General features: G+C 42.5%; 1 protein-coding gene across 1 annotated transcript in view; it reads left to right on the forward strand.

The window, feature by feature from the left end:
• Nucleotides 1-2,083: 2,083 nt before the first annotated feature.
• LOC310787897 (next to BRCA1 gene 1 protein-like) overlaps nt 2,084-12,364 on the forward strand; it is a gene marked incomplete at its 5' end in the record, with an annotated part of 44,061 nt that continues 33,780 nt past the window's right edge. The window contains 5 exon segments of the mRNA XM_083649351.1: nt 2,084-2,185; nt 9,963-9,974; nt 9,976-10,026; nt 10,371-10,389; nt 10,740-10,762. Coding sequence (XP_083505477.1) covers nt 2,084-2,185; nt 9,963-9,974; nt 9,976-10,026; nt 10,371-10,389; nt 10,740-10,762 — 207 coding nt within the window.

Here is a 12,364-nt window from a genome sequence, read left to right on the forward strand (position 1 = left end):
GTGTTTACAGTGTGGACACGCCCCCCCCCTCCTGCACTGACGTCATATGATTTGTCTCCTCACCTTTGCTCATGTTGTTTACACGGTGGACACGCCCCCCTGCTACTGATGACGCCAGCGAGGATGCAGGAGCACATGATGACGACGACGGTGCAGCTGACATTTGAGGAGTGACAGAAGCAGCACTCCTCAGCGAGCTGCCCAGGCAGAGAGGTTCGACCTGCATGTATGGGACAAGCAAATATGATTTAATGACAAAATGTGCCTAACATGATGTGTCTAACAAGATAAAGCACTATCATAACAAAAATGACACAGACGAGACTTATTCTGGCCGGCGGGACGGCGAAAGGAATTCTCAAACAGTATCAAGTAACTTATAGACAGTTGCATCTCGTATGTATAGTCTTGCAAACGTGCAAATGCTCGGGACACGGCTCTGCAAAGTATTTTATTTCTAACTCAAGTTAGCTGTGAGTTTACCAGCGCTAAACTAGCTGGTTAAGGATAGTTGGCCAGCTGCCCAGCTACCTGTTGTGTTTTTGTTGGTTGCCGTTTTCTTGTGGTTGTCTTTCTCACTTCAGTGGTCATCCTGCAGTCTCTTTGTGGTCACGGCGGCACGGGGACAGGGATGGGATGGAAACCATTCCCGCTACCTTTAGCTAGCTGAGTTGCTATGCTAGCTAGCAACTTGACGTCTCTTTCAGCAGAAGCTAACCCGATATGAGTCTCAATAACCAACTTGGCTTGTTACATTCTTGATATGTCGGAATCTTGGCAGGTTGCGTGTGTGTGGTGGTCAGGCGAGACTACAAAGTGTAGCGCGCCGACCAAACGCTTGAGAACCGCTCAACCCCACATCCAATCCCAGGACGGCAAAGGCATGTCCCGTCCTACTCTGCTTCTGATTGGCTCTGGGCATGAGGAGGTTGGGTTTAGAGTCGCGGCGTCATCTCCAGAGCCATTCACCTCTTCGGGGTGCGCTATTTGACCCGCCCTTCTCTGCCTCTGATTGGCCTAGCGTCAAACGTTGTTCATCCACGCATACATTCGCCTATCCTGCGTCTCTATATTTACCCAGGATGGCGAAGGCATGACCCACCCTTCTCTGCCTCTGATTGGTCTAGCGTCAAACGTTGTTCATCCAGTCACATTCGCTTAGCTATCTCTCTATTTATTTATTTTTATTGATTTTTATTGAACATCAATACAGAGTATGCCACTTCAATAGGAATAAAATAAATAAAAAAACAAACGGACAAACAAACAGGGGTATCATGTTAGAATAAACTCAGGCATTAACAAAAATATTTAAATCTTTACAAATATTCACAGTTTTTAAGGCTTTGCTGTTCTTGAGACCACATAAAGTTTTAATGTAATGTCCAAATTCAACTTTGAACTGTTATATGTGTGGTTTCTTGGTAGTCCACTTGCACTTATGTATATATTTCCCATATAAAATAAAAAGGTTCAAAATAAATAATCTTTTACAATCAATATCACTCTTTTCATAAAAAAATATAATGTCTCTTTTTTCTAGTGAACAGTTGGACCAGTCAGCTCCTTGAAGAGACACTCTATCTCTATCCAAAATAATTTTGCACATAAACAATCAAAAAATAAATGACATTTAAATTAACAAAAATTATATACCTTTTTTGTTTGTCATAAATACAAATTGAATTCACCCAAACAAATATGATACTTTAGTTTAGACTGAGAGGGACTCGTGTGAAATTTAGACCAACTACAAGTGTGACGCTCCGCCGCCCTCTAGCGGTTCGTCCACGCGTCGCACTGCACTGCACCGCACCACCCGCAACGCACTGCGCTGTTTCCGCGCAGCAGCGACGCAGCAGAGGCAGAGAGGCAGGCCGGGCGCGTTGTTCCGGGCACGTGACGGCGCGGTGGGTGTGTCTGGGCCGCTGATGTAAACACCGAAGACGTCTCTCTCTCATCCTGTCTGTCGGATCAGAGCCGCAGACAGCGGACCGAAGCGGACGGATTAACCCCAATATATCTCTCCAGACGTTTCCCCTCGCTGTGTGCTATGCGCTAAAGCGCGCACGGCGCCTGGGCCATGGACTTCTACATCAATCTGAAGGTGAATTTCAGGGGAAATGCCAAGAACTTCCTCCTGTCGGGATCCGACACCAAGAGCTGGGAGTCGATGGAGGCCATGGTAAGCCAAGCCAAACCGAACCGAACCGAACCAGGCCGGGACTCGTTGTCCTCACACAGCAGCTGGACACACCAGCACACGTCAGCCTCCCGGTACCAATATAATAACCCGATCACTCATCGATTTCACAGTCAGGAGGATCGATCATGATTTGTGACATTGCATGGTGTCACATCGGTGTTGTGTTAACCCCTAGGGAAAACAGCTTAGCCTGTAATAGGTTCGAGCTAGAGGCATACTGTAGCTACACATCACATCAAAAACATTACGTAGCCTATAACGTTAGCTAAACAGGTTACAACCATGCAGTAAAGCCGCGACAAGAGATAAATGGCATTAATATGTGTGTGTATACACACACACACACACACACACACACACACACACACACACACACACACACACACACACACCATAGAAGACTATAGAGAGAGAGAGAGCTGTGCATTTGCCTTATTCTAGGTTATGGGCCTATGTAGGGCTTGGCGATGTGGACCATATCTCTATATTTGTAGGCTGAATGGCGATACACCATAAAATATCTCAGTATTTTCTATGAAGTGGAAAACACAAAGACTGTGATCAAAATAACATGCAATGACAGGGTTTCCTTCCCTGACTATTACGGTGCTGCCTTTCACCAATGATTGACACAATGAGATTTTTGATAAATAATCATAACTGATGTGGATATAATAGCTAGTGGGTAGTCTCCAAACCCCTCAGCCTATAAAACCAGGAAAAAACAACATTTATGCCATATCACCATATTACCATATCCAAAATGTAAGACAATAGTCTCGTAGCACAACATTGATATATTTCCCAGCCCTAGGCCTACGTCATTATACGAGATATGAGATATCCAGCATTTGACATTTTGACATCTGCTCTGAACAGCTGTTCACTGGCGTGAAAATAAAAATCACCGTCTATTACTATTGAAATTATTCATCTATTATCAATCTGAAGCATTTAAATCACAAAAGAGTCACATTCCAGACCATGCAGTGTCTGTGTTCCAAATAGGCTACAGTGAACAACAGCTAATGACTGTTTTCAGGAGTAATTTCACATATTAAATAGGAATACCACAGAAATAAATACCATTATGAGATACTATATAGTATGATAAGTATGATGATAAGGATGCTATAAAATCATGAGTGAGCAGACCACCACAGACAAAATCTATCTATCATAACCACCACAGACACAGTTTTAGTACCTACTGTATATATCAATGATATAGTAGGTAGGGATGCATTGATTGAGAAATTCTGGGCCGATACAGATACCAACAATTTGGCCGATAGCCAATACTGATGTGTTTTTGTCCCCTCTCCCTTTTGTGAAACAACGAAATCTTCATTATAAACAAACAACGGAACTGTTGTAAAGTATTTTGTGGCAGGGAAACAAAGAAATCTTCATTATAAGCAACATAACTGTTTTAAAGTCATTCAGCCCTTCATCACACTGTTTGAATGAGCACAAATTCAATCGTTTATATATAACCTTATTTCACATGAGATAGAAACATCTGCCACTGCCATCGGTGAATGTCATCGAATTTGCTGATAGGCCGATGGCAGTCAACAAGGCCAATACAGTGTACTCCGTCCCATATATTGGTGCAATCCCTGGCTAATATTATAGTGATATCTCTCATTGTATGGACGGACGCCCGACCAAACCGGAGGCAACATGGCGGCTGGAACCTGCGACCCCCGTGTTGGTAGGCAGGGAATACAGTATATCCCGCTGCTCTGCACTACCCGGACGCCCCATGTGTTCTCTTCTCCTAGTTTTTGTTCAAACTCTTTCATTAGTGAGAAAGGCTCAGTGATGTAAACGGTCACTTCAGACCTCAGGAGCAGCTCAGGAGCTGCAGTGTGCCAGCTGGATTTATCACCCTTTTCACTTAATAGAGAGTTTCTTCTCTACTGGTCACTGGGCCAATATAGAGCCATATGATTTCCGCAATGCAGAAAAAAATGGTGGAAATCATGGAATTTTCCATAATTTGACTGAAATTGACAATTATTTCATAATTGGGGTGTTTTGAGAGGGGGGTCCGTCTTGCGTCACCTCCACAAATGAGTTTTTTCACTTTGAGGAACATGTCAAACAGGCTCAACAGTGAAGTCCAATTTGGAAGAAAAGGGTCCTGGTGGATCAACAGGTGAAATAGGCCAGTAAACAGGTGTATGAATAGGCCAGTAAACAGGTGAAATAGGCCAGTAAACAGGTGAAATAGGCCAGTAAACAGGTGTATGAATAGTCCAGTAAACAGGTGTATGAATAGTCCAGTAAACAGGTGTATGAATAGGCCAGTAAACAGGTGTATGAATAGTCCAGTAAACAGGTGTATGAATAGGCCAGTAAACAGGTGTATGAATAGTCCAGTAAACAGGTGTATGAATAGGCCAGTAAACAGGTGAAATAGGCCAGTAAACAGGTGTATGAATAGTCCAGTAAACAGGTGTATGAATAGTCCAGTAAACAGGTGTATGAATAGTCCAGTAAACAGGTGTATGAATAGGCCAGTAAACAGGTGTATGAATAGTCCAGTAAACAGGTGTATGAATAGGCCAGTAAACAGGTGTATGAATAGGCCAGTAAACAGGTGTATGAATAGGCCAGTAAACAGGTGTATGTATGAATAGGCCAGTAACAGGTGTATGAATAGTCCAGTAAACAGGTGTATGAATAGGCCAGTAAACAGGTGTATGAATAGGCCAGTAAACAGGTGTATGAATAGTCCAGTAAACAGGTGTATGAATAGGCCAGTAAACAGGTGTATGAATAGGCCAGTAAACAGGTGTATGAATAGTCCAGTAAACAGGTGTATGAATAGTCCAGTAAACAGGTGTATGAATAGGCCAGTAAACAGGTGAAATAGTCCAGTAAACAGGTGTATGAATAGGCCAGTAAACAGGTGTATGAATAGTCCAGTAAACAGGTGTATGAATAGGCCAGTAAACAGGTGAAATAGGCCAGTAAACAGGTGTATGAATAGGCCAGTAAACAGGTGTATGAATAGGCCAGTAAACAGGTGTATGAATAGGCCAGTAAACAGGTGTATGAATAGGCCAGTAAACAGGTGAAATAGGCCAGTAAACAGGTGTATGAATAGGCCAGTAAACAGGTGTAAGTAATTAAATTTATATATATTGAAAACTATAAATTAATTGATATGAAATATCCTGAAATATGAAATAAACCTATAATACTTATGTAATAATTATATATAATGTAAGAATGATAGGCCAGGTAAACAGGTGTATGAATAGGCCAGTAAACAGGTGTATGAATAGTCCAGTAAACAGGTGTATGAATAGGCCAGTAAACAGGTGTATGAATAGGCCCAGTAAACAGGTGTATGAATAGTCCAGTAAACAGGTGTATGAATAGGCCAGTAAACAGGTGTATGAATAGGCCAGTAAACAGGTGTATGAATAGTCCAGTAAACAGGTGTATGAATAGGCCAGTAAACAGGTGTATGAGATAGGCCAGTAAACAGGTGTATGAATAGTCCAGTAAACAGGTGTATGAATAGGCCAGTAAACAGGTGAAATAGGCCAGTAAACAGGTGTATGAATAGGCCAGTAAACAGGTGTATGAATAGGCCAGTAAACAGGTGTATGAATAGGCCAGTAAACAGGTGAAATAGGCCAGTAATCAGGTGTATGAATAGGCCAGTAAACAGGTGTATGAATAGGCCAGTAAACAGGTGAAATAGGCCAGTAAACAGGTGTATGAATAGGCCAGTAAACAGGTGTATTGAATAGGCCAGTAAACAGGTGTATGAATAGGCCAGTAAACAGGTGTATGAATAGGCCAGTAAACAGGTGAAATAGGCCAGTAAACAGGTGTATGAATAGTCCAGTAAACAGGTGTATGAATATTCCAGTAAACAGGTGTATGAATAGGCCAGTAAACAGGTGAAATAGGCCAGTAAACAGGTGAAATAGGCCAGTAAACAGGTGTATGAATAGTCCAGTAAACAGGTGTATGAATAGGCCAGTAAACAGGTGTATGAATAGGCCAGTAAACAGGTGTATGAATAGTCCAGTAAACAGGTGTATGAATAGGCCAGTAAACAGGTGTATGAATAGGCCAGTAAACAGGTGTATGAATAGTCCAGTAAACAGGTGTATGAATAGGCCAGTAAACAGGTGTATGAATAGGCCAGTAAACAGGTGTATGAATAGTCCAGTAAACAGGTGTATGAATAGGCCAGTAAACAGGTGAAATAGGCCAGTAAACAGGTGTATGAATAGGCCAGTAAACAGGTGTATGAATAGGCCAGTAAACAGGTGTATGAATAGGCCAGTAAACAGGTGTATGAATAGGGGCCAGTAAACAGGTGAAATAGGCCAGTAAACAGGTGAAATAGGCCAGTAAACAGGTGTATGAATAGTCCAGTAATCAGGTGTATGAATAGGCCAGTAAACAGGTGTATGAATAGGCCAGTAAACAGGTGAAATAGGCCAGATAAACAGGTGTATGAATAGGCCAGTAAACAGGTGTATGAATAGGCCAGTAAACAGGTGTATGAATAGGCCAGTAAACAGGTGTATGAATAGGCCAGTAAACAGGTGAAATAGGCCAGTAAACAGGTGTATGAATAGTCCAGTAAACAGGTGTATGAATATTCCAGTAAACAGGTGTATGAATAGGCCAGTAAACAGGTGAAATTAGGCCAGTAAACAGGTGAAATAGGCCAGTAAACAGGTGTATGAATAGTCCAGTAAACAGGTGTATGAATAGTCCAGTAAACAGGTGTATGAATAGGCCAGTAAACAAGTGTATGAATAGGCCAGTAAACAGGTGAAATAGGCCAGTAAACAGGTGTATGAATAGTCCAGTAAACAGGTGTATGAATAGGCCAGTAAACAGGTGTATGAATAGTCCAGTAAACAGGTGTATGAATAGGCCAGTAAACAGGTGTATGAATAGGCCAGTAAACAGGTGAAATAGGCCAGTAAACAGGTGTATGAATAGTCCAGTAAAGAGGTGTATGAATAGTCCAGTAAACAGGTGTATGAATAGGCCAGTAAACAGGTGAAATAGGCCAGTAAACAGGTGAAATAGGCCAGTAAACAGGTGTATGGATAGTCCAGTAAACAGGTGTATGAATAGTCCCAGTAAACAGGTGTATGAAATAGGCCAGTAAACAGGTGAAATAGGCCAGTAAACAGGTGTATGAATAGTCCAGTAAACAGGTGTATGAATAGGCCAGTAAACAGGTGTATGAATGGGCCACTGACTCCCGCCGGCGGGGAAACCAGCCACCTGGCTGGAAATCCTCCAGGAAAACATTGGCACTCCATGGAGGAGGTGTTTTCAGCACCTCGGACAGCTCTCAGAGCCAGGTGTGGTCTAGGTCAGTGGTTCCCAACCGTTTTTTGTCTTGTGTACCTCTTGAGGTTTTTGCCATGCCAATAGTACCCCCTCACTCATGTTCTTAATTTGTTCTATTAAACTCACATCAAACTTTTAGTAGGCATAAAATCTGATTATTAAATGTAAATAATTTAAATAACTCCCCTTTAATACAATTCTGACAGTTTTCAATTGGAAAAAGTCATCAGTTTTACCAAGATGGACCTATTACTTGGAATATTGTTTTTTTATCATTTTGGAAATAAAATGTAATCCCCAATCGTTCCAAGTACCCCCTGCAAGCTGCTCAAGTACCCCTAGGGGTAGACGTCACGTACCCCTGGTTGGGAATCACTGGTCCTAGGCCCCGGCTGTGGACAGGGTTTCAGCACCTCGGACAGCGCTCAAGCCTGCAGGACTGACTCCTGGGCTGGGTAGTTATAACAGCCGTCTCCTGAAACCATTGAAGTGAATAGGAGTGTCTTTTTACAGCTTGAAAACAAAAGTCGAAAATGTCCGTTCACTTTCTCCAAAAAGTTCTGTGCTGCTATTTCAATTCAAACTTTATTCAAGACACACACAGGGGGGGTCCATAGTGAAGAACACATAAAACATATAAAAAACAAGACAAAAACAAAACAATAAATCAACAGGGCATATATAAACAAGGCAGGAACTTTCAGCCTTATCTCTGCACATACAGGCTAGAGCGCCAGTGTCTCCATAGCTTAGATGACAGCCTAACAGAGCTCTTGGCAGGATTAGAGAGTGATACAATGATGCTGTTCACAGAGTCTGTTAACCTGTATATAAATCTATACATCAGGTTTGGTAATACAGCAGGGCAAGTGGGTACATTTATTTCTACAAACATTTGACTGGCACTACAGCATCTTGGGGCTTTGAGCAGTAGCCTCATGCAGTCGTTATAGGCCACTGTCACTTTTTGCAGACTGCCCTTTTTGTAGTGTCGCCACAGGTGGGCCGTGTATAGCGGAGTGCAGTAAGCTTTAAAAAGTGAGATTTTCACTGGTACTGAGCAGAAATTGAATTTGCGAACAAGCATGTTGGCTTGGGCATACAGTTTACGGCGCTGTTATTTTATTTGCATGCTAATGAAGTGATGATTATGAGCTGTGGTGGCTGCTCATTGGTTCACAGCAGGACAATTGTGGGTTCAAATGCCGGCAGATTTCAACGAATCCCTGCGCAGCTGTCGCCAGAATAAAACATTTGAACTTGACGTGTCCTGAAAACACAGGGATATCTAGAATATCAATTTAAAGCAAAACGTCTGCAAAATACATTTCTAAAACATTTACCTCTACAATCTCAATGTACAATTTGAAACAAAACGGTGCTTAATTTTAAAACCTTGCTGCTTTTCTAACGTTAAATGCAAATAAAATAACTTTGTTTAGGTTTAGGCAAGTAAAACAACTTGGGTTGGCTTATGGTCTGGGTTAGGCTTAAATAACAAAAAGTTAGATATGACTCACGGTTGAAATGTAGACTTAGGAAACACACTGTGACCATGACTGGAAGACGTTTTTCATCACATCTGCTTTACTAAACACAGTTTGAATTTGTGTTACTTAACGATCGATTTGCGCTCCATCTTCTGATTTCTTAAGTGTTTTCTAGCTTTAAAAAAATCGTAAAAAATTGTGCAAACAATGTAACCCGCTTCCTTTCCTAAAAAGATCAGCCGGTCTATGGAACCAACATGGCCACCGCTGAAAACAGCCCGGGCAAAAGTCCAGAAAGCCCTAAAAAAGAAAAAGAAAAAGTCTGTGTGAGGAGAGTCAGACCTCTGGAGAGGAAACCTCATTTCTCTGAGTGCTGCTGAGTCACAGCTGTCACACATCAGCTGAGAGAGAGAGAGGGGGGGGGGGGGGAGTGAAAGAGGGAGGGAGAGAGAAGGGGAGAGAGTGAAAGAGGGAGGGAGAGAGAAGGGGGGAGAGAGAGAGGGAGAGAGAGAAACTGAGCCCTCTCTTCCTCTGTCCCATGGCAACTGAATGAAACACTCATCGACATCATCACACACACGCTAGCCGCACACACACACACACACACACACACACACACACACACACACAGTCACTGAGTTATCGTCATTGAAATGTCTGAAATTCTGACTGCATTGTCTCCCCTTGTGCTCCAACTCTCTCCCTCCCTCTCTCTCTCTCTCTCTCTCTCTCTCTCTCTCTCTCTCCTCTCTCTCACCTCTCTCTCTCTCTCTCTCTCTCTCTCATCCCCTCTCTCTCTCTCTCTCATCCCTCTCTCTCTCTCTCTCTCTCTCTCTCCCCTCTCTCTCTCTCTCTCTCTCTCTTCTCTCTCTCTCCCTCTCTCTCTCTCTCTCCCTCTCTCGCTCTCTCTCTTGCAGGTGAAGCGTTCGTTTCGGCCTGTGTAACCTCCAGCTCACCTATTTTGATGAGGAGAACGAGGAGGTGAGAGCATTCTCACAGCTCATCAATTACCCACACATCACTTTGCCTCCCTTGACAGTCCCCAGTGGGCTGTGTGAAGTATTGTCCGTTGCAGGGATTGGCTCCTGTATTTGTGATGTCACAAATCACTGGTTGAAAATGGCCATTTCAGTGTCAAAGAGAAACCTTCCACTTTCAGCAGACTATTATGATTATTATTATGATTATTATTATTATGATGATTATTATTATTATGATGATTATTATTATTATTATTATAACTGTGTCACCAAAGCAATTCACAAAATCAAACTGCTGCCAGATGCCAACAGATAATGTCATCGTCTTCCCCTTTCTTCTCACAGGTGTCCATCAACAGCCAAGGTCAGTGACAGAAACAACAACAACAACAACAACAACAAGTAGTAGTAGTAGTTTATTCCTCATTGCATAATAAAATCATACAACGAAATTGCAAACTCCCCTTTGTGCAAACATACAGTACAGCCAGACAATACACCAACCATTCACCAGACCCCACAGTAGATAGACTTAATAATACATAGGGGAGTAATGGTAGTAATAGTAGTAAATGACTATGTAATATACATCTATATATATATTCATATATACATATACAACAACAACAAGCTCCACAAGCAAATTCATCAATCAATGTGTTCTCCTGCATATTAATGTCATGTTAAAAGTGACTGTTTCTCTTTTCATTCCAGCCGAGTATGAAGAGGCGTTGAAAGTAGGTTTGAATTTCACAAACCATCCATATTTACAGAGTTCTAGAAACGCAATTAGTACATCTCTTCGTGTATTAGAGGTTCCCATAATGGCACTTTTTTGCTTTTTCATTCTGTTCATAAGGCAAGTTGTTAGCAATGTGGCTAAGTTGTTAGCAATGTGGCTAAGTTGTTAGCAATGTGGCTAAGTTGTTAGCAATGTGGCTAAGTTGTTAGCAATGTGGCTGACACACAACAGCTGCAATGTGTTGAATCAAGGGAATTTGACTCTATTGTTGCTGCACAGAACGTTAAGTAGATGCTAACGTGAAACTGAAGCGTTTCAGTGGCTGGTTGAATACAATTTCTGACTATATTGTTCTTTCTCTGACCGGCAACTGAGAAGAGCCCTACAGCCTATGAGATATATTTAACTTTAAACCAACTGCATCCTGTTGTGCTTTCACTTGAAATGACCTCCCTCTTACAGTCTGCAGACACACCAGCACTCCTAAGGGGCACTTTACACGAGGACGGTTTCCTATGGAAACGGGGAATTATTGTATCGTTAGTGGCTCCCGTTAAGACGGCGACGGTGAATTCGCGCTTAGGAAACGACACATTTTAAAACCACCCTCCAGAGTGAAATTGTTAGAGACGCTTCCCGCTGAGCGCTCCATGTAATCGCTTTGGAACGGCACATTTCAGAAACTCTGACGTGCCTGTAGCATGCCTGCACACGCGACACACGCGATTACGCCATAGCCGTGCGCGAGTTGGCAACCAAATACAACGTCAGTATGAATGAAGTTTGGCAACACTCAGAATTAAGCTACACTGCGGCCAACTTCAGTTACATGTTCAGAACGTTACTGCTGCGAGGAGCCGATGGCTGTACCTGGTCAGCATTTAACGTTAGTTACAAAAGCAGTCGACAGTGTTTTCTCACTGCCAGTAGCAGTAGGGTGACAGATCACAGTCAGCGCTCCCGGTCCTCGCTGCTCGTTAAAGATTTCCAATAGGCGTTATTCTGATAAACTGGTCACATATATGTTACATTCTCACCCGACAAATATTAAAACTTTAACAGTTTGTTTTTTTTAGCTTGAAAAAAGCTTTTGGCAAGTCTAAATGACTGCGGAAAGTGTACTCTACTTCCGCGTTTAAAGCGAAATTACATCATGCAGAAGCGTCCTTGTATGGGCAAAGAATAAGGTGATCACACTGCCACCTAGCGACCTGGCATGTACATTACGGCATTTTAAAAATTCAACAGCGCTCATGTAAACAGGGATAAGGTGTGAAGGAAAAGGTGTGAAGGAAACGCTATTGTGTCGTTTCTTTCAGAAACTGTCCTCGTGTAAAGGGCCCCTAAGTCTGCAGACACACCAGTCGTGAAAGCGCTGCGAATAGCCACAAAGCGCCTGTAAGCACAGGCAGTTTGCCCTTGTTAACAGCCCTGCAACGCCAGTTTTGGCGTCTGGTCTATTTTTTCCGTGAGCCGAGAGCGATTGTGTCAAGTTGGTTACAAGAACAGCATAGAGCATCTGGTAAATTGTCGAAAGAAAACACATTTCAAAATAAAACACCCTGATTGATAACAGCGTCTGCTGTCCAGCCTATAT

The sequence above is a fragment of the Poromitra crassiceps genome (assembly GCF_964638095.1).
Source record: "Poromitra crassiceps genome assembly, chromosome: 13".
NCBI classification, from domain to species: domain Eukaryota; kingdom Metazoa; phylum Chordata; class Actinopteri; order Beryciformes; family Melamphaidae; genus Poromitra; species Poromitra crassiceps.